This window comes from Dicentrarchus labrax, unplaced genomic scaffold (genome assembly GCF_905237075.1).
Source record: "Dicentrarchus labrax unplaced genomic scaffold, dlabrax2021, whole genome shotgun sequence".
Classification (NCBI taxonomy): Eukaryota; Metazoa; Chordata; class Actinopteri; family Moronidae; genus Dicentrarchus; species Dicentrarchus labrax.
This window is the reverse complement of record NW_026136704.1, coordinates 18,375,552-18,402,985: the sequence shown is the minus strand read 5'-3', so window position 1 is coordinate 18,402,985 and position 27,434 is coordinate 18,375,552. Positions and strand designations below refer to the sequence as shown.

Here is a 27,434-nt window from a genome sequence, read left to right as displayed (position 1 = left end):
TGTGTTGTGACATCCTTTTTAGTGTTGGGATACCTAAGATTTGTCGCAGGGGTTCCAATAGTCCATATCTATGTGTTTTCTGATTTGCCGTTGTGTTTTCTCTTTTTGTGTTGTGTTTTCTGATTTGCCGTTGTGATTTGCACCTCAGGGCAACCATACATTAGCATTATGCTGACTTTTGCAAGATTATATTTACCTTCTTAAGAAAGCCACAGGGACAGGATGGATGAGGGTGCGCTGCGCCGTTGACGAGAGAATGGTGAGGAAAGCAGCAGGTGATGCCTCAAGTGCTCCATCCAGTTTGGTCCTGTCAGTTTAAGAGTCCGGATAAAAACTAATTCTTCATCTTCTTGTTATTGTGTCCTCAATCTCAAATAAAAACACTGATGTGTGGGCCTAGTTTTAATTTCATTTAAGTTTTTATTTTGCTCAGATGAACTATTAAACAGTCTGATTTAAAAGTTAACTGAAAAAGAAAAAAATACTATATTATACTGTAAGATTATAGGTAGCTTGCTGTAAAAAATAAATAAATACTGCTTTTTACTGTAAGATTTTACAGGAGCTTGCCGTTAATATTTTGTTCCTCAAAGAGATCAGAATTTACAGTATTCAACTGTATTAATTGGAAACGGTACACTACTGTGCAAAATATCCAGTATATTTACAGCAATTTGTTACAGTGTAGAATAATACGGCATATGTTGAACTAAAATAACATGATAAATATGCATATTGTGCATTGAAGTACAAGAGTAGCAGAGGACAAACAGAAACAAGGTAACAACTAACAACACAGGTTGCTTCTCTGAGGACAGCAAAAGTCAATTTTGTTACCAAGCAACGTTATTTGTTTTGAAATTGTCCTGCCAGTATTATCAAGTCAGTCATGTCATTTCTTTATTTAGATCGCCCAGAATCATAATCCATCATTGCCTCACATGGCTTTTGGTAATCGGTAATGTTCTCTAGAATTTGACCTACAGTCATAAACACACCCTACTACAGTGCTTATTATGTTCTAGTTACCCAACACTTTTAAACACCATAATACACCAAACACCATGTTTTTTTCCCCCACATCTTTTTTGTTGTTGTTTTTTTTAAATAGTTTTTCTGCTATTTGAAAGGGGTTGCAGAACACTATGTTGCACTGTTGTATCTGTTTAAATGACCATTGTGTAGGATTCAGTGGCATCCTGCAGTCAAGTTGCAGATTGCAACCATTTGAATACAGAATTTGATGCGACTTACAGTCATAAACACACCCTACACTTAGCAGCTTGACAATCGTTTTATATCATGTTTTTGTTTTTCTAAGTGATTTGCTACAAGCTAATAGGACAACAAACAGGTTAGCTTAGGAAATAAAATGTCAATCATCAGCTCTCCTCCAAAACCTTTTCATTTTTTCACACACACACACACACACACACGCTACAGGATGATGATCTGGTTTGTCTCGTCTCTGGGAGGTTTTTCAAAGGAATCACAGTGTTTCTCATAAGTTACGCCCACATGACTTATTTGCAAGGCCTAATGGATTTGTTTTTTTGTACACATTACACCTTCCTACTCTTTGTACAGGACATGGAAAATAAATGTATCACTTTGTGGTTCCTATCAGGCGTGTTCAGGAGCTTTATTTGGTGTATTTTGGGATTAAACATCTATAGATGCCATGTTAATTCATGAATTTGTCCAATGTGTGTTGCTCACTTTGACAACCTGCGATTGCACCTTATTTTTACCACTGCTGCATCAAGTGCCCATATAGGTGTGAACTAGTGTCAGTGATAGGCCTTTCAATAATCATAATTTTTATCTTTAACACCTTATTGCTCCTGGTTGCCTACCTTATCTAACCCTTCTAAACACATCAAAACACACCCTGTGCATGAAGGCCCCTCACTCTAAAGTTAATTTTAAATCTTTTTTTATATACAATGTATATATATACATTCATATAGCCTACTGTGAGTTTGTCTGTTACTGTCTCATAAATATTACGGTCGTGTGACTAATTCTTTTTTTCCTCCGACTCTTCAATACATTGGATGTCCATCACACCTGGTGGATCATGGCTGGATTTCTTACATGGCTGTGGAGGTACAGGAATTACATTGTGATAGTCTTAACACCTCTTTTAATCCTGCCTCTGCCACTGATCATACCAACCCCGGTAAGAAGGTTTTTTTTGTGTAGTTTATTTTATTTTGGTAATTAAATACATTTTAATTTACACAACTCAAATTAACATGTAAATAAATGAATGAAAATAAAGCAAGTTATAGAAAGAAGAAAATAAATTTAATTTTTTTTTGTTTTTCTGTCATAGGAAATATCTGCATGGCTTATTGCATATGAGTCCAAAAGTATACAATACATATATTAATGTACTTTAAGCACATTTTATTAATGTACAAATATTTAAAAATAAATTATGTTATCTCAGTTATAATTTATTTATTTTGTTGTTGTAATTGTTTATTTTCTCCTTGAGTAAGGGCAGGGCCATTGTTTGTGGCTTCTTCGTTCTATCTATCTATCTATCTATCTATCTATCTATCTATCTATCTATCTATCTATCTATCTATCTATCTATCTATCTATCTATATACTATATATATATAATCAGATATAATTTTACACTACAAAAGTTATATTAACACAACGGAATATCAGCCTTGTCATCAATAACTTGGTCATATTAATGTGTATTGCATTAAGAACAATTATATAAGCCATACATTATGCTACTACTACTACTAAAGTGTAATTATAGGAATAAGCTGTGCAAAGGCCATCATGCGCTGACAGTAGATGTGATAAAACTTGTAAATGCATGATACATAAGGAAAGGGGTTGGAGAGATTGTCTTGATGTTAGAGCATGACATTGGAGAAAGGTGTTATTTGATTAGGGCATGAAGATTTGTTTTTGTGGAGATATGTTGAGAAGTTAATGAGGCAAATAAGGGCTGATTCTGCTGTCCATGAGTGTTGTAATGAAAGTGACTGAAAGTGTGGGGAGAGAGAAGTGTAGAAGCTCATTAGGAATCTCCATATTTACTGACTTGACTTCACTGGGGAGGTTGTATTATTACTATTTCACTTATAATTATACTTGGTGTTTTGAGTCAAATGCAAATCTAATTCTGCACTATCATGTTTTTCCAAATTAATTTCTTCAATCCACAAGGTATGTTTGAGAAAGACAGACTACAGTTTTAACTGTACTGCATCCAGATCTGCAGACACATTTTGGGAAACCATTGCAACAAAATGAAAGGGGTAACCTCTAATAATAATAGAGGATCAAAGACATCAGTCTGGAGGGACACTCATTGCTTTACATTGTCTTATTAGCTGCAGCATGTCCAGAAAAGGCCTCCGTCGGTGACTCTTTGTACTGTGTAATCTTTGGCTATAATACATTGAAAAGTGGGCTCATGTTCAGGAGTTCAGTCACTTCCATTAAATCAAAGACCACAATCTATCTGAGATATTGGTGTTCACCCTTAATTACAAGCCATTATACAGGACATTAGTTATAATTAGACAGTAGTTATGCCAAAAAGTCCCAGAGATCCCAGCCAGCTAAGCAGACCAAAGCAGTAGAGTTAACTTTGTGCTTGTAAGAAATGTCTTATGTAATTATAAATTATAAATAGACTGCCTGCAAATGTTTCAACTGTAAAATGAAAAACCTGTTCTAGTTAAAAACACATTTATTCAAGATGATTTCCACAGTTATAATGGCACTATACTGAACTATAGCACTGTAGGTTAGCCCAGGTATAGAACCATTTATGTGTAATGTTTACTGTGTAATGTTAAGCAACACAGTCCTTTTCTGTCATTACAGGAGGCAAAATGTGGCTTTGTAATAATCCTGTGTAATCCTGAGTGTATCCCTCTGGCTGTGACCGCCATGCTCTCCGTCATTCTCTACCCCATGATGGGCATCATGGAATCAGGCAACGTATTTCTAACCACGTACTGCATACACACATTGTAATCAGCCATTTCTTGGTCTTTTGCCTCTTTCCAAGGATCAAGGAGTCAGTTTTTCTTTCCTTATCCAGGTTTGTATCCAGTACCTGAAAGATTCCAACATGCCCTTTGTTGGTGGGCTGCTGGTGGCCATCGCTGTCGAGCACTGGAACCTGCACAGGACGATCGCCCTTCAAGTTCTGCTTATTGTGGGGGTCAAGCCATCTCTGTAAGAAACTTTATTCTTTACATGCATACACATACATGTATATACATGTATGTATATACATACATATAGCAGCTACATTATTAAGTATGTGGATACCCCCCCGCCCAATAACCTTTGTGTGCTTTGGATCTGGGGCTGTTTTTATTGAAAGCCCTCATAATGAGACACACACGTGGGTGTAATGTTTGAGTGTTCACATACTTTTGGCCGATTTATTTGTCACTCAAATCCCTTTACATGCTTTCTTCATCCTTCTATCTAATCATTTGTCTCAGGCCCTCTCCAGCCTGATGCTCGGTTTCATGAGCACCACGGCCTTCCTGTGTATGTGGATCAGTAACACGGCCTCCACAGCCATGATGCTGCCCATCGCCAATGCTGTGCTGCAGCAGCTGTGTGAGACAGAGGCCGAGCTGAAGAGAGGGATTATAGCCTTAGCACCACACACCCCACAGGAGGGTCAGGAAAACCAGGCATTTGAGATGGGTGACAACAAAGAAAGCAGTGACAGGGAGCTCAAACCAAAGGACAGCAGCATCAACATGGGTGTGTGTGTGTGTATGGGTGTGTGTGTGTGTGTGAGTGTGTGTGTCAGTGACAGTCTTTTTGTTAACCTTTTTAGTGTTGTTGTTTTACTGTTTTGTTGTTTACGTGGTGTTTTACAGACAAAGATGATGAGAGCAAAGATATGAAGGAAAATTATGTTACTTCAAGTAGGTTTATTTCAACTTTGTCTTTGACATAACAGCCTGATTTAGAAAAGAATAACAAAAGGTCAAATTTAACAGAACATAGAAGTAGAGAAGCAAAAGTTCAGATGTTTTTTTTAATGCTTCAGGTGTGAGTACTGTCCCTCCAGAGGTTTGTGACAGGAGTCCAGAGGCCGAGCAGCGCCGACTGAAGAGGGAGGAGAAGTATATGAAGCTGACGAAAGGCATGAGCCTGAGTGTTTGTTACGCTGCCAACTGGCAACTCCCACTGGAACCACACCCAATGGCACCCTGAAAGGCCAGATTGATGAGTACGACTTGCACATATATACGAATAAACACACAAGGCAAGATGCAGATTCATCTCCTGGTCCTGAGCATGTGGCAACACCAGGAGTAGCAGCCCCTTCTGTTAGAGCAGTGGTTCTCACCCCCCCCACCCCTTCAGAAGCCAAAAATTTTATATAATTATGTCATTTATAATAAAGGGGGAAGCAACTAATGAAGAATTACATTTTAGGGAAAAAGAACAAAGACAAACCATGAGTACATAAACTGTTACGCAGCTTTCATGATTCCTCAGTGAAAAAGTAAAGAAGTGAAGAACAGTTCATCAGGGAATGGCCCTGTCTAGGAGGAGAATATAAGGAAGGGTTTGCTATTAAGGCTGTATCAATGTAGCCAGTCTGTAGCCTTTTGAATGGTCCAGTATTATCAGATGTTTGAATTGATGACCCTACCTTGTAATCATCTGTCTAGTCTGGGGGATTTATTCAGGAGGTTAATACAGCTAATGCAGTAGAAATTAAATATGTTTTCTCATCAGGTATGTCACAGATGGCACCGTGGCCATATTAATGTCAACCCTCTTCTTCTGCATCCTGTCCAATTTGCCGAGATGCTGCGAGGAAGTCCAAGGAAGGTAGGTCAGCTAGCATGTTTCTGATAATTTTATGTGTGCAGCAGGTGCATCGGTACACATGTTTTATTATAAATCGCCTTTGATCACATTTTGAGATCCAGCGGCGTTAATAAATTGTGTGAAAAATACACAAATTAGCACATTTTAAGAGGAATAAGACTATATAGGTTGAAGCAAGAAGGCAGGAACTTCATTTATATATTTTCTATCGGTGCGCAGCAGCACAAATGGGAAGCTGCACTGTTGCACCGCATTTTATGTTTGCAGCGTGTTTTAGCAAATCTGTCACACAAAGATATAGTCAACAACTTTTACTACCTTGAGAACCTCGTCTCGCTGATTCAGTGTTTTATAATAAACGTTATCCCAACTCCTTCCTGAGTTGTAGCCTGATAGCACCAGGGTCAAGCCTGTACAACAGTTCATGCTGTGCTGTTCCTTAGACAAATTACTTTTGTGTCAATGAGTATTTTCTTCTCCCTGGGTAACTTAAGTGAAGCGTGTCCTGCTTCTGCCTATAAGCGACAAGGTCTTAGCGACTCCTCATAAAGTGGAAAAACAGTGTGTTTTGTACACAGAAGAGTGACACAATGATTAACACACTTGGTAGGATGCAGACTTTGAGGTGCCACAGTAAATTTCTCACCTTGGGAAAGAATACCCAGTACTTCAAACTACAATGTTAAGGGATTCTTCAGAAATAGGTCTGTACTTTAAAATTTTAAATCAAAATCCTGGCTACCGGGAATGTCAAATGTGACTTATTTAAAATCTATTTCATGGTCTTTCAGTCTGATGGTATGTTATCTATGAAAGCATTCATATATTCATGTAAAAATAAAATGTTTAAGAATTCTGAACTTGTTATTGCTTGAGGTCACACAGAGTTGCTCTCTGTAGCCACTGGTTAATCCTTTTCAAAAAGATTCCCCACTATGGGGCCCTGACAGATTTAGACTTGCCTGTTTATCATGTGTGTGACGGTCCTTTTAATTTCTTTTATCCAGGCCACCGCCATCAAGATACAGCCGCTGTACGTCATGCTCCCCTGCACCATCTCTTCCTCGCTGGTTTTCATGCAGCCTGTAGCCATTCCACCCAACGCCATCGCCTTCTCCTATGGCAACCTTAAAGTCATGGACATGGTAAGACCTTTCAGTAAAGACCCTATAAGTGAGTATGCCCACAGTGTTTTGGGTAAAGGCTCACATCCAGTTTTTAGATAAGCAGCTTATATTAATCCTTATATCTGATCATTATTATCTGTTTGCACACAAGCAATGTCCTGAATAATAATAACAGAATATTACTGAGCTTGGGCAGACTGAGCAGCAAATATAATGTCAATGTTGTCAATATTATTAGATTGTTATAAGGACAACCCTGATAAGGCGTTGACAAAACACTGTATTGCTTTGGACCAAATATAATTAGATTTATGTTGTATAATTTTTCTATTTGTTCCAGGCCAAAGCTGGATTCATTCTGAACTTGCTTGAAGTCATAACCATCAACATTGCCATTAACACGTGGGGCGTGGCCATGTTCCAGCTGAATACCTTTCCCAGTTGGGTTAATGTTACCAAAACCCTTTGAATATGAACTGAAAGAAAATGGAAACAGGGGAGAATCTGGGGGAGATTAACAATATCTGCTTATTTATCAGGATTCCACCAGTGGAGGACTGGGCTGGCAGGCGATTAAGTATTTTAAATCTCCCCCGAATACTCCAGCAAGTACAGCCTGATGTGCAGCGAGGCCCGTCCTTGAGTGCTGACACAGCTTTCGATATCATTGAACATGCTGACTGGAAACACTTGGGCACCTTTTGTTGAGGGGTTTGAGTGATCTGAGTTCAGTTCATTAAGATAAATCATCTTCTGGACAGTCAAGCACATCAGAGCTTAATGCTTTTAGAGTCAACGGTATCATTTATTTCTAAGATTAACAGTTTTCACCTACAAGAAATGTTATTTTAAAACAAGTGTTTATTTGAGCATTTTCCAGTCTGGGTTTCAGTGAGAAGTATATTGTGGCAAAACTTTGATACTGTGAGTTCTTATTGCGTCTGTAATAAACAGTGTTATGGTATCCTAATGTAATAAACTAAAGTTTAACAGACATTGAAAAACAATAAAATTATTTTGTTTGATGTATCATCATATACTAATTAATTACCAGAGGTGGGACCAAGTCATCATTTTGCATCAAGTCACAAGTAAGTCTCAAATCTTTCCACTCAAGTACAAAATTTTCAGTTTTAAGTGCTAAACAAGTCATAATGTGCTCCTCGACAAATGTAATGGCATTTTAACAACAGAATGAACAAAACAAAATTGTCTATGGTATAACTTTTTCTAACTGGCGCTCAGTAACGTAACATTAGTTCTTCACGGTTCTCTGCTGCAACCTGATTGGTTCAAACAAAGGAGATCTGGGGAATTAAATATCGACTTGCTGGGAATGAATAGTGTTACTTGATTCAGGAAATGAATTGATTTGTGGAACACTTTTTAAATGACATACTTTTAAATGTTTGGGTTTTGTTGAAGTCTTTAAGTGTTACTGATATTAAAATCCAAGTTGAGTCTTTTTTGATTTTGTCGAGTTGAAAGTTATCAAATTTGTGACTCGAGTCCATACCTCTGGTTATTACTATTTTGGGCAGGTATGACGTGTTCTTGTTATTAAACATTATTGAAGGTTACATGTGTAACCATGGTTCTCTGAGGGCAGATACTGTTTCCTGGCTTCATACATGTAGACTGGAGAGTCTTTACGCAATAGACCACAATAATCATCCCTACTTTCTCAACTGTAGTTACTCATTTGTGTTGTATATATTCAGCTTCCAGGAAAATAAATATTTGGAGTAGAGATGCTGCCCGGTCATGGGTTTACTGTAGTTTTTGACTGTTAAATTTAATGATGGCCTCAAATCTCATTGCCATCCATAGGATTAAGACCACTGGGTCCACAATTGATTTAAAGAGAGCCAAGAGGATAGAAGGCAAATCCCTTCAAGGGGTCAATGTGGGAGAAAGACGAATTGAAGGTAAGGGGAATCAATTATAGGAAACTGATTGAAAACATTTAATTGAACTCCTTGGCAGGGGTCCGTATATCCACTGTATGTGAAAAGGGGATTTTAAAATGGTGAAACTACAGTACAAGGTCAAACGAGTAAGCAGTTATGAAATCAAAAAAATTTTTGTTTAATCTAGCGACCATTCTTCTGGTAAAGACTCAAAAACGGCATAATTCGAAGGAAGAGCCATCACTCTCTCTCTCACTCTCTCTCTCTCTCTCTCTCTCTCTCTCTCTCTCTCTCGTTAAATTGGTTCTCACAGTAATGGAAGTTAGTGGAGGTGTGATGGATGTCAGTTATCAGAGGTAAGACAACCTCTTCATGTCATCTTTTTTCCAATCATAATGTAATCTAAGTTTGCATTTTGTGACTTCTAAATAGATAAACAACAAGCAGCATGTATGATGCAAAGCTCAGGTGGATTGTTAGTATTTGGTATTATGTTACTGACAATGTGCAAGAATGGTTCTTAGTGGGATGTGAATCAATATGATCTATAATCATTTGCAACTATGATCTCCTTGGGAAGCATTTTTTAACCTTGTTTTTTAGTAAGGATTCAGTGATGAAATGGTAATTGTGAATTTAAGATACTGAGAGCAGTCATTTGGGGGAACAGCTGCACATTTTACTATGAAGCATCCCTGGGACAGGCAAGGCAATTTCTATATTTATATAACCTCACCCTGAGCCAAAAAGAGAAGAAAGTGATAAATCTCACTGCCTCAGGGACTAACTGAATGTTTTCCACTGCATTTTCAAAAGACACCCATAAATCACTGTTTCTGAATACATAAAATATAGAATTAGATATTAATTTACCTTATCCTACACTCATCGTTTGACCTTGCCTGAGATCAAAATATATTTTTTATTAGAGAAAATCATTAATTTAAAAAAAAAAAAAGTATTAAAACTTGATACAATTTTTAATAAAATTGAAATGTAGAACATGTTGCTTCATACACAAACCACAACATTTGCATAGTTTTAGTATTGTTAAAGTACCTGCTTCTGCACAGGTGTGGCACACAAGAAAAGTTTCATCAACCCAGTACAGTTCCAGAGAAGGGGTGTGTTACTTTCAACTATTTTGTTGTGGTTTAGCTTCAGGGTTAATAATATAAAAGTAATCTCATTGACAGTGGTTCCATTCTGCCTGAAGACCTTTGTTACATTTTTGCACCTGTTTCCTGCCTGGCTCAGTTTTAAAAAATGTTGGTGACGATTGATGATTAATGCAATAGGTCAACAATAAATTTCACCTGAGTTTCAATCACAAAAAAAACAACAACAAAATAAGTCAGTGACAATTCTTCTTTCATGTCAGGAGTAGTTTGTTTTAGGATTTGGGATCTGAGGACTGGTGCGACATCAGACAATAAGAAAGCATCCAAACTAAACAATCTGAGAAGGAAAAATGAACAAATCTTCATTTTACAGGGTCATAAATCAAAATAGTTAACCAGGAACTTCATCAAAAAAAAACCTACCAAGATAAAGGGTTTTATGCTTTGGGCAGTCAGGTTTGGTTACTATTTCATCTATCGATCCCCCATTTTCAACTTTCAACTTTAATGACCACACTGGTATACTGGTGTAATTTGTTACTGGTGTGGCTCGTTTCATCCTCATCATTATGGGCACAGCACCTAAACACAACAGCACCGCAGTTTCACATATCGTCAGTCATCATGATAATGGTGGTTACATTTATAAAGCCATGCTAGCAGCTCTGTAAGGCTGTAGGACGCACAGTGGTGCTTTGTGCTAAATGCTAACATCAGTATGCTAACATGCTGATGTTTAGCACATATAATGTTTACCATGTCCGACATCTTAGTTTAGCATGTTAGTAGATGGTGGCGCTAGATGAAAACCGTGACCCTAACTGTCTGTCGCTGCAACAGGTGACAATGACGTTTTGTTTCGAGCATGTTCGTAGCATGTAAATGTTGAGCACATTTACACTTCTGGCCATGATCAGTCATGTGACAAAGTCAAAGTACCTGCTGTGACACAGGGGTCAGAGAGACAGCATGAGCAGCTTGAAGGTTTCACAGAGAGTGAATGCCTTGTACGACTTTTTTTGGCAGATTACTTTAAACCAAGTTGGTCAGTCTAAATCTATTCATTCATCTTTTGACAAAGATCCAGACGGATGACTCAAAGATATTGACTCAGCCTGTCTAAATTCCACTTGGATGACAACATGTTTTATAGCAGAGTAAAGAATGTGTGCACAATTATTTGCATATTGTCGGCATGATTATTTGTTCTTATGGCAAGTACCTGTCTTTCTGTCATTATGTATTATAATCATTGTGTGATCAGTGAAATAAATCAAGAGGCTGATATCTAAAATTGTCTATAAGCTTCACTAAAATGATTAGAGCTTTGTTGCTTTTAAACTATAAAAGGCTCGATAACATCATCAGCTCTGCAAAACATGATATTGCAACTGAGAACACCTGAGCACCGGGGCATGTTTTTCCCAGAAGACAATGAGACTTTCACTGACGTGCCCTCTGGAATCTGTTCCCACAATACACCCTCCCTAAGAACTCACTGTTTGGCAGAAAGAGCCTTCAGCAGTAGCCTTGCTCTGCAGAGGCCTTGCAGTGTAACACAAGAGTTTATTCAATCTGTAATTAATCCTCTGTTTCTCTCTCATTCTGCCTCACCCTCTCTTTGAGGACAGGGTTTGTTCAAGGTATAGCTACGAGCTAAGGTTATTACTGTTTTCCTGGTTCATTGGGAGGATAGGATAGGAATCTACCTGTATTGACATACCTCTACTCCCTCTCCCTCTCTCACTTTCTCCTTCATTTCTCTACCTCTCTTACTCTTTGAGCCAAATACGGTCACTTTAAACAGCCCAGAGAGGAACTTCAGTTTAAATCTCTAGAGAAAAAAACTAAAATACTCAAAAAAGATGCCACGCGGAGCATCTTAAAACATGCGTAGGAGCTGCGTGATGGTTCTGATATTAGTTTTGACTTCACGTCCTGCAGACCACAACAGCCGGATTGGTAGGTATGTCCATTAGTTATGACATTAGTCAGAAACTGAAATCTCCAGATTGACTGCTTGTGTTTGTGGTAGAGTAGCCAGTGCTTTTGGTTCAGTTTGTAACTTTACATGTTGCACGCCTTAAATGCACAAATTAACCTGCCTGTGTTTACTTGTACACACGTTTTTTTGAATTCGCAGCAGTTAAGTTGAAGTAGATCACATTTACAGATTTATGGCCTTTGCCATGGGCGAGCTCAGAAACCAGGGCACGGTGCCCACTCTCTGCCACTGGCTGTGATCAGTAGTGTATCTTATGTCCCATTCAGACAAGTAACCATTCAGGCAAAGAGAGACTGATCGAGGGAGGAAGAGAGCGCTGCCAGCTGCCAATGACTGCACCAGTAGATGTTTTGGAACCTGTTGCAGCAGGTTTTTATTTCTCTATATCTTGTCTAGCCTGGATAAGTGCCAAACTCTCTCTCTCTCTCTCTCTCTCTCTCTCTCTCTCTCTCTCTCTCTCTCTCTCTCTCTCTCTCTCACACACACACACACACACACACACACACACACACACACACACACACACACACACATCGAATGAGGATGTTATTCAGAGCTGCCAAAATCTGAAACCAGCCCATCAACCATTTCCATACTTACATATTTAGACAGTCAATCTAATAGAAGTGGCTCACTGTCAGGGTGAAGGGGGTACGAGGTGCACAGAAGTGGGCTCAGGTGTTGACATAAATTGCAGGTCAGGAAAATCTGAAGCTACAAAATCCACAAAGAAGAGTGAGGGCAGTTATTGATTAGACAGGTGAGGTGAGTACATTTTTCCATTATATGATTGGTGTTGATATAAACTGCTGCAATTGTGCTCTTTTTTACTATACACTTGATTTACACTCTGTTTTATGTCATTTTTATATAGAAATTAAGAGAGAACAGAGTACTGTCTTGATAATTTTGACACCGCTGCGGGTGATGAATGTTGGCTAACCTCTGTGAACTTTGAGTGGCAGCCATCTAATGTACTGACAACATACTCACATATATAAGCCTGACAAATAGGATAACAGATAAACCTGTTCTTGTCTTCTTACAACCTTACACATTACACGTGAGCTCCACTTCATAAACCTTTGTGTAAAGTATGTGTGCTCTACACTTTCTATATTTAGATATATATTTAATTATATATATAAGGTGCATTGCTTTCTTATTGCCTATTTCAAAGAAGTTGGAATAGTTACTGTTTGGGATAAAATATATTTACTTTAAGATCCACAATATGTGGGATCACGATGTGAAGTTTGTAAAAATGAAAAAACAAAACTGAACAATTTTACTCTTTTGTTGCACTACTTTTAAAAGTGGTGATAATGTCATAATTTCACACAGTTTTAACAAAATAGCTCAATCAAAATAAAGCACTATGGTAACGCAACAAAATAATGTAATGGGGTGCATTGTCCCTGTTTCACAGCATACGTAATATCTGGTATCAATATTTGAAAATAAGGAGGACTTACGGAACCATAGCTGTTTTTTTTTTCTTTCATACTTACAATTCATATTCATATTTTGGACTTTTCTCTAATCTTTGACGTTTTGTGAAATATTGGGACAATTTGATCTCTTTGGGATTCATACAGTTAAAGTCTGAAACGTAACATGGGGAAAAGTCCCATCAACAACTCATAGACATTTGAGATGCAACAATGGGACAACAACAAGTAGAACAGCCACTGGTTTAATCATTAACAAATTGTATTTTATAAGCTGATCATACGGCTGATTTTTATGTAAAATCTTTTACAAAATCATTTTGCAGAATAAAGCTGTCAAATAAATGTAGTGGTGTAAAAAGTACAAAATTTGTCTCTGAAATGTTAGAAGTTGAAAGTAGCACAAAATGGAAATAATCAAGTAAAGTACAAATACCTCAGAATTGCATGCAGCTGGTCAGCCGATGTCACTGTACTGTGACCAGAAAAGTATTTCACCTCCAAACCCTATCAGCCAAACCCCGAGCTTTTGTTAATTCATTCAAACCACAAAGATAAAATCAAATATTGTAAACAAACTCTACACTACGCTCTCTTATCTACAACTTGTTGGCTTTCACTGGTTACATTTATAAATTGGCTGTCTTCCTAGTCCTGTGGCTAATTTGTACCGCTGGCTCTGTTACATCAGAAACGACCACATTATTTTCTTATTGGGAAAATGTTTCTGCAGATCACCTTTATTCAGCGGGGTTTTACTGAGAGAAACGCTCTCTTTTGAAGATCAAAACTGAGCAAAGTTTTCTTAAATTTGTTTATTTAATAATATTATTTGGCAGATCCACAGATATATTGAGTTTTTTTTTAGTTATGTATGTTTCAAACTCAGTTGTGGAAAAAGTCCTTAAGTGAAAGTATAGCAAAACAACAATTTAAACATACTCAATTTCAAGATGCCGCATTCAAAATGTTATGAATGAAAGAGTATAATCAGCAAAAGGAGCTTATGTATCAAAGGTGAAAATACTAATTAGCCAGCAGAATGGCCCCTGTCAGTATTACATTTTTATATTTTCTATTATTGCTGCAGCTGGTGGAGGTGGGGCTAATAGATAGATAGATAGGTACTATATTGATCTCCGGGGGTGAAATTAAGGCGTTACAGTAGTTTACATTCATACTTTATGTACTATACAATACTATATACATTAACATTAAAAAGATGATCACATGTTTTGTATGTTTTTGTAAAAAAGTGAGTAGTAGTTGTCACATAAATATCACAATAATAGTAGCAAAATACAATATTTCCATCTGAAATAGTGGAGTAGATGTACTCTAAAAAATGGTAATATTGAAATAAAGTAGTTCAAAAAATGTATAGGTACATTTCACCACTGCAAATAGCTGCAGCACCAATGGCTTCAATACTTACAGCTCTATTAGGTGATATTCGTTATATTAAAACTGAAACTAACGACTCTGTAATGTGAAAGGGTTGCATGTACAGCAAAGCAACTGAAAATCATAAGGCTAAATTTTGGATTTAGTCACAGATGCACCAGCATTAAATACACAATTAAAAATACTTTTAGCCCAGTGTATTAGAATCATGTATATTGTAATTTGCATGTATTGTGTATTTTCTAAGCTACACTGTTAACATGTTAAGTTCAATCGGATGTGTTGGCAGTAATTGACCCCTCCATGCAAGGAACTCATTCACATCTTACTGACAGAAGGTGCTGGTGTATGTAACAGTATAGGCTCACATTTTTCAAGTCTGTTTTAAAACTATGGGGTACCCCAGTACCTCACTTGGTAGAGCGGCCGCCTCATGTACCAAGCCTGAGTTGCCACAGCGGCACGAGTTGAATTCCAACCCGTTGGCCTTTGTAGCATCTCAACCTCGCTGTCTCTCTCTCTCTCTCTCTCTCTCTCTCTCTCTCTCTCTCTCTCTCTCTCTCTCCTGGCCTTCCTGTTACTCTTCAGCTCCTCCTATCAAAATAAAGGCCAAAAGTTAATCTTAAACAAACAAAACACTGAAACAGGTTTTTCTGTAATCGTTCGTCATGCTTATTCTGGTTATAAAAGATCTCCTCGTAATGTGTTTTAGATTTTTATTTAATATGAGGCTTCAGCAAGTGGATTGAATGTTATAAGGTGGGTTTACATGCACCTGTTTTTATGTACTGATAAAAATAAAATGAGACAAAGTGCAATGGAAATAATTAAATGAATAAATCCTGATGTACAGGAAAATGTAATTTTCCCCATACTGAAACCTGAAATGAACATAAATGCCATGTTTCCATCACTCATCATCTCGTTGCACCCTTTTCTTCTGGCTATTAAACAAAACCTATTTGCGTCTTAATATGGGCACCTGCCTAAAAACACTAAAAGAGGTTATAAGATGATTCATACATGCTGCTTATTCTGGTCAACGTAACTAAAACCATAATACACTCAGTCTTTATAATGTGCAGAAATAATAATGCATGGGTTAAACCAACATTGGTGTTAAATTTAAGAGTGAAGCTGATCAATGAAAATTACCATACGTTAAAACAAGAATACATAATCAGAGTCATTCCTCTTTCAATATACTATTCACCAGATAAATTCATTTAACAAAACAAATTGTTGAAAGGGATTTCATTAACATTTTTAAGTAAAACTAACTACATTATGTAAGTTAAAAAAACATTATTGTTTTGTTGTAGCTTTAGTAATTTAAAGTCTTTATTTATTTTAAAACAAAACAACCTAGTAAAAACAACTTAATCAGGAATGTTTCTGTAACTTACAAAAATAAATTAGTGTCACTTAAAATTATTAGTAAAAACGGCTAAATCAAAAATATTTTTTAACCTAAAAAAATCCATTTTGATGTGATCAGTTTCAGCAAAGTTTTGAGTTAAATTAACTTATCTGGTTTTACAGTGTTGCATGAAAGTGAAAAAAAAGTTTTATAGTCCATAGTCATGTTAGTCAAAGAGTGCAGGAGAGTTGCCATTTCTCAAGGCTGCAATAGCTGCCAACAGAAACCAGAGAACGTCTAACAGTGAGGATCATTATGAAACAGGAAGATTACCAATTTACACTCATAGTTTCAGCAATGTCATTAAAACAGAGTGGGTTAAACTGAAGTCTTTCATCAACACCGATATTGGCCGATATTGGTGTTGCTGACTGACTGTTGGCAAACAAGACGGCATTCATCAATATCAGCGGCTGATTTTTCATCTGTTGTGTCTCATCAGTTTTGCAGAGTCTAAATGTTGTTGTTGGTTATTAACTTGGATATTGGAAGCACTGGCACAAATTGCACACAAACACCAACGTGCTCCATGCAGCAGTGCGGACAGTGAGCGGCTGTTCAGCTCTGCGTCACATCTCAGATGAGAAGAGAAACAGACTGAGCTGCAACAAGGCAGATACATTTATCTTTGTAGAGGTTGTTGTTTACGTGGCACAGAAGTTTGAGTTATATAACAGCAAAAATCCATAGTTATCTGCATCGGCTAAATTTGAAACATTGGAATCGGCCCAGGATTTCCCAATTGGCGGATTCCTACTTCAAAGGCTGTTGCTTCTTTAAACATTTCGGCTGAGAAAAAAGAGAACCACTCCTAAGACTGTCAGGAAAATCTCACAGTAGCCAAGAAATATGAAATGGGCATGTCTCGATACCCTGCCAACTCATGAACAAGGGCAGTGTTGTTAAAGCCACTATCGATTGTCATTGAGTGTCTCCTAAAAGCAACGAACGCAAACTAATTACATAAAAGGCTACAAACTAATAACACGTTGTCTCTATTGATTCTCACAATGCTGCTTTAATTTTGAATCACATTGTACAAATTGAACAAGGATGTATGTTATTTCCAGCCACCATCATTTTTTGGATCGATATAAAGAGGAACAACTGGGAAGTTTTTTTTATACAATAGATGGATTTCAGTTTTTTTAAACGACTGTTTATTCTAAGATTGTTGGGTAATTAATTTTGGGGAAAACTGGATGCTTAGCTCTCTGACTGAAATGTAGTGTTACCACATGAGAGAAACTACATCTGTACATGGTAAACCTGTCCATCCATGGGTCTTCACACTGGAGAATCTCCTCCTTCTCTACTGTAAGTCCATCCGTTCTGGCTGCTGGCAGCGTGTCTGTCAAGCAGATGAGAGGATTTGTTGCCACAGTGGTAAAAAGGCAGTCTCTCAACTTTCACCCTGTCACTTAAGCTCCCTTTGATCTGAACAGAAAGAGCTACGATTGCTACTTCTCTCTCTCTCTCTCTCTCTCTCTCTCTCTCTCTCTCTCTCTCTCTCTCTCTCTCATCACACACACACACACACACACACACACACACACACACACACACACACACACACACACACACACACACAGAAGAGGCCGGTCACACTTTCTCTGCCTCAGCAGGATTTGGCTTTTACGTGACTTAACAGCCATGGTTTGTTGGCAGTTTTAATGAGCTTGGTTTATGTCGGGGTTGAGGTTACCTTTACTGGAACCCGGGCCACGTGTCTGTCACCTCCGCTGGGATCAGATAACACTTCTTCTTTACACTCAGCCGTGCAAACCCCTGCCCCATATAAGATAAGATATGTACTTTATTAATCCATGCAAACAGTGAGAGAGAAATGGTGGAGACATCCACTAATATCAAACTTTTGTTTTAATAAACTGCCACTGAAAATGAATTCAACCTTTCTCATGTTAGCACTCTCTATCATGCCATGTTTAGTTTGTCATGTAGTTTGGCATTTGTGGGAAAATGCTTTTGCTTTGTTGCTGACATCAAATTCTTGAGTTGGAGCCAGCAACAACTTTAGATTTGCATAAAGACACAGGAAAGAATTAATTGGCAGCACTAGAAATCCCGTCCAGACAATGTACGACAAACACAAACAGTCTGCTTGGAATGAAAATAATGTGTCTGATATGTTTTTTCTGCAAACAAATGTATAGAATTTGCATATTAACCTTAAAAAGGCATCTACTTGTTCTACTTCATTAAACATTAAACTATGAATATGCTTTAACTATATGCTTAACTTTGCTTTAACCTTTTTCATATCTAAAGTTTTCCTGCTGGACACAAAATGTTTCCTACTTCACTGTAAAGTCCATTCTCAGTGTATCTGCACTTCAAGTTCCTATATCACTTATATACTGTTAGTTGCATACTGGACCAGGACTGACTTCTCGTGGAAATCTGATTTTCAGTGAGCACAGATAAACTTTCCTCTTTCAGTAGATGAATGTAAAAACATCCCTTTTAGTGTCAAACATCCAACTGTTGGAACAAAAACTTTAATGTTTTTACGCAGACCGCTGCTGAGCCAGTCTGTATTAAGATGAATCATCTGCCTGAGTTTGGGCCAGAAAAATGCCACTGACTAAAGACAGATGCCAGTTTTTATCTCAAATTTAGCCTGTTTTTTTTTTTTTTTTTTAAATCTCCTCACAGGAGCAGATTTTGGTGGAGAATGTCAGACTCCCTGCCGTTTTACCCCAGCAGCAGCAGCAGCAGTAGCAAGTCTCAAGCGTCAACCCCTCAGGCCAACCTACACACCTGCGAGCCCTGTGGGACCTTCTGCCAGCAGATGGCAGAATCACAGGTACTGAGCTGTCTTGGGCGTTTCTGTCCTAACCCAAAACAGATTCTTCTGTGTAACACTAGAAATAGATAATCAGTTCTGAGTGTGTACAGACTCCTAAAAATGAGTGGGGTTGTTTGTGAATTAAATTGAATGTATTTGGGCAAATGGCCAGGCTCTCCCTCTCCCCTTGTTTTTCAGTCGTTATGCTAAGCAAAGCTAAGCAGCTGCTAACTGTAGCATCTAATTATCTAATAAGTGCTGAAATATGTATGTGACCATGAAAGGCTGAGACAGTTCTCTGTGGTTTATTCACTGAGAGAGGAGGTTTAAATGCCTTCTGGAGATTCCCAGAAGGCATCTGGGCAGCTTGTTGGTCTATGAATTCGAGTGTAGAGAGAGACAACATGTCAACTGTCAACTTTTGTGTATACTATAATTTAGATCATGATTAATTTGTATCTGTTGTGATGATGATCATACCACAGATTAAAGAGAGCAGGGACATCTGCTTCACCCAGCAAGACAGCAACACTTTCAGCTTGAGGACTGCAGCTCTGAACAGGAGGCACAGCGCTGATGGGACCGTCGGTTCAGGATCAGCACTGAAGCGAGGCCCCGTAGACTCAGACCGTTTCCATCCATACCATCGACAGTTCAGTGATGGAGCAGTGACGGCTGCAGTTTGTCTCCAACAGTGCTCGTCTTCCTTCAGCTGTCTGCAGGAGGTGTGCAGCCCTGACACTTGTTCACACAGCTCCAGTGGCGAGGCACCAACATCCTGGGACCAATACAATGGCAGCTTTCAGGTTTCTATACTTCTGGTACTAATTTCACCTGTTTTTTCAGTGAAGGCTTTGTGCAGTCCAAAACAACTAGTTTATATCATGAATGAGAAAGAAAAGGAGTGGATAAACATAGTGGATGACCAGAAATGTGAAAAAGATGCACTACACTGTTAGGAATATGACACTGACACACAGAATAGCAATGGATCAAATTTGACAATGTGAAAGGAGTTGCTTGTTGCTTGTGAGTTGATGAACCTACAGAGAATTATCTGAATCTTCAGGTCCTGCCAGAACTTTATGGAGCTTCATAGAGAGTTTCAACTCATTGTTTAGCTGTCTGTCTCATAGCTTTACTGTTTTGGTTCATTCTCGGGGTCATTTTCAGCAGGTAGACAGATACAAAGAGACCGATATATATCCTTCAGGTGTGAGACCAAAAACGGAGCTAAAAGAAAGTGACTATTGGACTTATAATCAACAGGTGCACAGAAACACAACTCTCATGTTTATCTGTAACTGTGCAGCAATTGTCTGCTAAAAGTTTGCCGTATGTCAGTGTTGTCTTCGCTACCTATTTCTGCAGCCTCCAAGTGGCCAAAAGAAACCAGGTATATGCCACAAAGTTAATTTTAGGCTGAAATTGATTTGCAAAATGTATTTATTACATTAAAAAAAATCTATTTAATAAGCATAATATGAAAGCAAATATGAAAAAGCCTCCTGTTATGTTGTTATACTTGCAGAGTTCGTATCCAGAACAACCAGCTGCACCAGCAGAGCCCTCCTGCTTCTTGTCTCAAAGCTATCCATCCTACAGCTCATTGAGCCCCCTGCAACAGGTGAGTGTGTTGGATGAACCGTAGAGGAATGCTGTGGCTTTTATTGGTTCGCAGGTCATGATATTTGTGTGTGTGTGTGTGTGTGTGTGTGTGTGTGTGTGTGTGTGTGTGTGTGTGTGTGTTTGTGTGTGTCCTCTATAGGTCTCATCAAGACTGAATCATAATAATGACCAGTTGAACGGCTCAAAATATTCTCTTTCCACTCAATCACCCCAGGAGAACAGCACACAGTCCCTCTTCCCCAAGCCCATTTACTCATACAGGTAACACTGTGTAACATTTCACCATATACAACACCTATATTATTGCTTACCAATATTATGTGTATAATTCTTATGTGCTTAACATGTTGAAAAAAGTGCTTTGTTTGCACTTAACCCAACATATAAATAATATATAATGCTAATGTAAAAGTGTTTCCTTCATGCTTGCAGCATCTTGATCTTCATGGCTCTGAAGAACAGTAAAACAGGAAGCCTGCCAGTCAGTGAGATCTACAGCTTCATGACTGAACACTTCCCCTATTTCAAGGTATCACTATTAATATTTTCTATATTACAGGCTGAATTTAAACCACTGAAGTGTTCATGCTCCAAGAAAAACAGTAATCTCAGTTCATATCGTCAAATATTTACAATATTGCATTTTTTTCCCATTGTAGTTTCACTGCCTCCAAAGGATTTGATCTCTAAAGTCAACTTTGGCTGGTCAAAGCATTGGTCAAGTTTCCACCCTAAGTAGACCTGCACAATATGAGAAATAAACATAAATAAACAGATATTGAAGTGTGCATATTAGCTTTACAGTTCCTGTCAGTCTGGTTGTCTTAACATTCAGAACAAGATTAGAATTAAATATTTTAACTTATGTTTACAACAGTATAAAAAAATGAATACAAATCATATTCTTGACGTGAAAACACTGAGTGAAGTTTAGAAATAATGAAGAACGTTATCAGTATCGGTCATTTATCCTGTCCTCTGTCCTCCTCTGATGGGAAGGTGAACAGTTCACACTTAGGTTTGCCTTGTGTTATTATAAGTAAAAGATCATCCCAAACCATATCTGCCCTCATAATATCGCTCTAATGATTAATGAAGCCCTACAAAAATGCAGCTAGGTGATCCTGGACCAGCTACCTGTTGAGACATGAGGAGTAAAATGATGAGGTGTGTCTGTTTTATTTTGGCAGTGTGTGTAGGCAGTGTGTGAGTATTTTTTAAATTTTTAGTTTTAAGTCTTCGTAGTCAATCAATAATCCAACTATAGGATCACTATCGATTACAGTCAATAAAAAAGGGCCAACACTATTTCATCTCTTACTGACCAATGGATTAAAGCACTTTATAAATTCATGCCCCGTGCTTTAATATTGTATTACATTAGCCAGCTGCAGGGTTGCACCTTGGTTCAGAAAATGTACAAATAATTTACATTTTCTGAAGGACTCCAGGAATTCAATTCTGGAAAGAGCTCAAAGATTGGATGCCATTTATATGAAAGAAGGTGCTCTATGGCTGCTTTCCAAACAGCTGCCTGTCACATTAAACACATGCTGCAGGGCCAGAAAATAAATGAAGCAGATCATTAGTTATACACCAAGGAAAGTCAAAGTATTTTTAATTTTTTTTAAGACACATCTCTATACTTTCTGAATACTCTCAAGTATCTTTGAGTTCATTTCAGTTGAGTGGACACTTGCTATGGCATGCAGACATCAAACATTGCAGATGGTGGAAAAATTAATGCACATTTTAATAGGAAGGGCCTGTGAATGTGTAAGAACTTAATTTGACATAAAGACATTGAATGTGTTTCAGGCAGTGGGTGAGAGCTGTAGTGAGTTTTTTCTCTCTTTATTGAATATGATGAGAGGTCAAGAGAGGGCAAAATAATGTGTAAAACAAATGCAAAATAAAATAATGTAAGAAGTATTAATGAATTTTTAGTCACAGTTATGTCTGTCTGTTGTTTGGTTTGTCTACCACTTTGGTCCAGACTGACATGGGATGTATTTCCATAAAATTTTGTTTCTCTAGTGCCATCATCAGGTCAAAATTACTATTTGTCCAGTACTTTGGTTTATGATACTTTTAGCATACTGATGTTAGCATTTAGCTCAAAGCACTGCAGAGCCTAAGTAGCTTCTCAGAGCTGCTAGCATGGCTGTAGACTCTTGTTTAATTATTCATGGATACTTCACTTAAGAACTGAACAGCTTGCATAGAGCTAAAACAATTGGTTTGATTGATCCTTTAGTCAACATAAACTAATTTGGCAACATGATCAATTAATTAAGAGATTTTTTTCTTTTACTATTTTCTGACACTTTATATAGAAAATCTAGCAGTCCTAATCATGCATACTCATGTACCATGGATCAATTTGATAAAACATATATACAGTATTTAAAGGGTAAAAAAAAAAGCTGCTTTAAACCATTTTCTCTCTCATCTTTCGAACCCTCTCTGTTTTCAGACAGCTCCTGACGGATGGAAGAACTCTGTGCGTCACAACCTCTCCCTGAACAAGTGCTTTGTGAAGGTGGAGAACAAAAATGGGAACTCGTCCCGTAAAGGCTGTCTGTGGGCTCTCAATTCAGCCAAGGTGGAGAAAATGCAGGAGGAGCTGCACAAGTGGCGCCGCAAGGACCCGGTCACTGTTCGCAGGAGCATGGCGAGGCCAGGTAGGTCCTCTTATAGGAAGATTTAAATACCAAAGGACAGAACAGGTTAGAGGATTGTTTTCACAATGAATTCATTATGATGTAGTGTACAGATGTTTGACCTTTTAACATGTTTAATCTGTTTTACTTGATTCAAACTTTGGTTGATACACACTAATTCCACAGAAGACCTTGACCGTCTGTTGGGAGAGAGACCGGAGAAGCTCAAGTCTTTGCCACCTTACACCAACCCAGCTTTGTTATCCAGAGTGACCCCTATCTACAGCACCACCTCATCATCTTGCTCCCCGGCCCAGCTTCAGCCCCCCTGCCTGTCCATTCGCCGTCCACACTATTCCCATATTCAACCTCAGCTGCCCTCCTACCTCCTCCCTGCCGCTGCTAACCCCAGCAACTCATTTGCCCTGTACTCACCCTGTGGACAGCCAACAGCCACTGGAGGCCTGAACTCACCCATGGCTGGTAAGATGCCACCTGTTTACAATGCCGCCCTGCAGGCTGAGTACAGCGTTGGCCCCAGGAGCATGCAGGACTTTCTGTTGGAAGGAGACGCCAGTTATGACATCGACACACTCAACCCCAGTCTGACTGACCTGCAGCTGCAAGGTACGAGACAGATAGAGACAATATGATGGGTAGAAAGGCTTACAGCACACAGATTTATCAGTTACATAGTTTGCCCACCAGAGAGCACTGATTGACTGAAGGAACTGTAAAATGTCCTGCTTGGTACATAATGTTGGTCATAAGTCTTTAATAACCAAATGTGTTTAAAAAATGATTATAATATTTATTTTTTTATTTTATTTATATTAAAAAATGAATCTTGTATTATATTCATTGTTGTGTTTGCTCTATGCTAACTAGCTATTAGCATCTGCTCATAGCATTTTAGTAGTTGCTTACTTAATTTTGTAACTAGGGTGTGAAAATGTGGCATCATATTGTTTGGGTACAAAGTCTGGCTATCATTTGCCGATGAACACAATTCTGTAAATTAAACACTTACGCTGCTATCAGACCAGCAGAGACCTCAGCAGGCTCTTTCATGTGAAATAAACAAAAGCAAAGGTCCCAATTAATTACATTAATGATGGCTGGTTTTCTGTTTCCTAGTGAGCCACATTAACAGTAGCAGAACCCTGTCATAGACACATCTAAATGTGTGAAAAAGCTGAACATGCATGTTGGGCTTTAAACGCAACCTGTGATGAAAAGCAGGCGGGACAGGAAATAGAAATGCAACTTCGATTTGGGCCCAGCGCCACCAGGGTTCCTAAGTAGGGTGACTAGATCCCAATAAACCAAATGTGGGATAAAGAGTAGCTGTTAGCAATGCTGTGAGGTAATATAAAATCTGTACATATAAATAAATTCAAAGAATATTTAGTGCCTTGCTAGTGCTACGGTCTTATGTGAGTGCTCAGATTAATAAATGTATTCTTTGATTTTGAAACAGTAGCTTTATGTTGTTGTTATTTAGTGTTTCTTAGGCTTTTGCATGGTAAATTAATAATGGTTAACCCTCAGTTACTTCCCCTGGTGTCGGGCCTACCATGGCTGCAAGCATACTGTAAGCTACTCTGGCCAGCTAATGTTAGTGTTCCCTTATACATAAATGATCTATATTTCTTTTTCAATCACTTTATTAATAAGTAAAATGAGCAGGAAGTGAGTTCCTTTCTGATTGCAGCAGGTGTTATTGTTTACTGGACAATGACCTGATATTTCCTAATTTTCTCAGGTAACTTGTGGGAGGAGTTAAGGGACGACAGCCTGGTATCTGATCCACAAGTCACCCTTACGACCCCGTCCACTACGTCTGCCCTGCAGGACCACAACATCCAGACCAGCTCCCTGCAGGTCACACTTCCTCCTGTCAGTCGTCGAAAAGCAGAGTACACGGACGAAAACACAGACATTGGAAGAAACTTAGAGCAGCACGGCTGTTTGAATGGACTGCATCCTGTGGTTTATTCAGGAATGGAGAGTCTGGCTGGGTATCTGACTTCCTGTACCACATCCATCTCTTTAATGTAAAGACCTGACTGTTTTCGGTTGCGTCACCCTCTACCGGCCATCAATGTACTATATTAAGCTGAATGGGAAATATTGTTGCAGGCAGCTTCATGCCACAGTATTAGCTTGGTGATTACTAAATTCATCCGATCCTCTGTTTACTACAGTGTGACAAACTCTGTGGAGGAACTAAGACAAGTTCAGCTGATAAAAAAAAGTCTATAAAAAAGTCTATCTTTTTTTTCTGTTTCAGTACGCACAGAATTAGCAAAATCATACACAGGGACACACTTTGAATTAAATGAATTAAAATTGTATTTCAATTGCATATTGAAAATGCAAAATTATGTGAATTTAGCTATTTATTTACCTTTTACAAATTGTATTGTCACATTGATTTACAAATCCTAATCCAAAGTCCCTGTAAATAACCATTGGAGGTTTTATTTTGTCATTTGTAAATCAATTTTTCATATTCAATTTAAATTGTTTTCAAGGGATTAGTACCAGCATTTTGTTGTAGTGTGAATGTATGCATGAATAGTTGTTTATATCTATGTGTCAGCCCTGTGATTGGCCCGGTGTAGCCCACCTCTTGCCCACTGTCAGTAGGAATTAGCTCCAGGGGATAAGGATTACTCTAAGGACATAGCTGATGGATGGATGGACAGTTCCTCCATATTAAAAGCATAACACACATACATTCTTAGAGGATGTCTTCTGCTTAAGCACCTTTCCATGACCTGACAACTGCAACAAATGTGCAGTTGCCCGGATCATCATGCTTACCTCATTATTATAGTCACCCTTTTAATGTTTGAATCTGCAGCTCACTTCTCTTAATGGAGCTTTATACTGAATTTCAGCTAATATTTTACTGTTAACCTACTTTTTCACACTTTTGGTCCACTGTTAACAGTTAGCAGCTAAAGAGCCAGTTCTCCCTCAGGAGACCAAACACACAGATAAAAGAGAGGAATATTGGACTCAAATTCTCAAACTCCAAATCAATCAAATTCAATTCAATTCAATTTTATTTGTATAGCGCCAATTCATAACAGAAGTTATCTCAGGACACTTTTCAAATAGAGCAGGTCTAGACCGAACTCCTTATAACATTATTGTCATAAATCAAAAAACAATATTGCTAACAACACTATTATTTCTATTAAAAGCAGATCTGTGAGATAATGTATTTAATATGTATGTTATATTTTGCAGCCATTGGCTCCACTGTGATAAGGGCTCAGCATTAGAGAAGCTCTCTCACATTTGTTTACACTGATGTCTAATACCAGTGCAGGCCTGATGGATGATGATATGTAGTGTCATGGCAACAGTGCAGTAAGACTGTTGTCACAGAAGATGGCAGCAAAGACACTTCTGATGTAATTCTCATCTTTTAAATTATATTTTAGTTCTTACTTTCTGTAGTTAAGCGCCCTGACAAACATGAGGGGAAATATAAATATATATGGAGAATATAGATAACATTATTTTAGCACTTTTGGGTTACTGAGTTTCTGTTTTTGTAAGAGTATGTTCATAAACTAATTAAAGAGTGTTATTTTAACTTTTTTGACTGTTTTGCTTATTCTTATTTATTTTCTTATTTCACTTTGATACTTGAGTTTGACACTGGAAGGCTCCTGTGGTGGAAAAGTTTCTCTGACTTTAAGATGTGAACCAAGGGACCAACAAGCATGTTTTTTTCTGTTTTTTGCTTTGAGAAATTAAGAATAATTGCATGGATTCTGAATTTTCCAATAAGATAACTTTTTTGTAGAAAATCAGACTCAAGTGATTAATGAACGTTTTATGTCTTTTGGAAGGGTTCTTTATTCACTGCTCTTAAAAGGTTTATTGGACTATGGTACATTTCTAAACCTGGATCTGGAACTCAATCATACTTTTATTAGAGAAGATACTGTATAATTTTTAACTACTGAATCAGGTAACATGATATGTGGGAATAAATCTTCTCCAATAAAAGTAAAAG

At 38.0% G+C, this 27,434-nt stretch overlaps 2 protein-coding genes across 7 annotated transcripts; both read left to right on the top strand.

The window, feature by feature from the left end:
- The first annotated feature begins 226 nt into the window (after positions 1-226).
- Positions 227-8,488, top strand: LOC127362008 (solute carrier family 13 member 2-like). Its single transcript, XM_051397256.1, has 9 exons — positions 227-275; positions 3,910-4,016; positions 4,088-4,224; positions 4,511-4,770; positions 4,890-4,937; positions 5,063-5,220; positions 5,761-5,856; positions 6,864-7,001; positions 7,324-8,488. The coding sequence occupies exons 1-9, from the start codon at positions 227-229 to the stop codon at positions 7,450-7,452; spliced, it is 1,122 nt and encodes a 373-aa protein (XP_051253216.1). The 3' UTR covers positions 7,453-8,488.
- A 3,858-nt stretch (positions 8,489-12,346) lies between these two features.
- Positions 12,347-27,008, top strand: foxn1 (forkhead box N1). Of its 6 annotated transcripts, none has more exons than XM_051398197.1 (9): positions 12,347-12,388; positions 18,971-19,121; positions 19,589-19,924; positions 20,635-20,730; positions 20,872-20,993; positions 21,165-21,261; positions 23,209-23,416; positions 23,582-24,022; positions 25,161-27,008. In XM_051398197.1, exons 2-9 carry the CDS (start codon positions 18,990-18,992, stop codon positions 25,454-25,456), a joined length of 1,728 nt encoding a protein of 575 aa, XP_051254157.1. In that variant the 5' UTR covers positions 12,347-12,388; positions 18,971-18,989; the 3' UTR covers positions 25,457-27,008. The 6 variants fall into 6 exon arrangements, with proteins under 6 accessions (XP_051254157.1, XP_051254156.1, XP_051254161.1 ...); XM_051398196.1 differs by lacking the exon at positions 12,347-12,388 and adding an exon at positions 12,435-12,779; XM_051398201.1 differs by lacking the exon at positions 12,347-12,388 and adding an exon at positions 12,435-12,784 and having other exon boundaries at positions 19,589-19,909; positions 20,947-20,993.
- The last annotated feature ends 426 nt before the right edge of the window (positions 27,009-27,434 follow it).

Coding starts and splice junctions, on each gene's coding strand:
- LOC127362008 (XM_051397256.1), top strand. CDS start 227: ATGAGGGTGCGCTGCGCCGTTGACGAGAGAATGGTGAGGAAAGCAGCA. Junction 4,938..5,062: donor GGAAAATTATGTTACTTCAA/GTAGGTTTATTT, acceptor TTAATGCTTCAG/GTGTGAGTACTGTCCCTCCA. Junction 5,221..5,760: donor CACTGGAACCACACCCAATG/GCACCCTGAAAG, acceptor TTTTCTCATCAG/GTATGTCACAGATGGCACCG.
- foxn1 (XM_051398197.1), top strand. CDS start 18,990: ATGTCAGACTCCCTGCCGTTTTACCCCAGCAGCAGCAGCAGCAGTAGC. Junction 19,925..20,634: donor TTCAGGTTTCTATACTTCTG/GTACTAATTTCA, acceptor TTATACTTGCAG/AGTTCGTATCCAGAACAACC. Junction 20,994..21,164: donor AAGCCCATTTACTCATACAG/GTAACACTGTGT, acceptor TCATGCTTGCAG/CATCTTGATCTTCATGGCTC.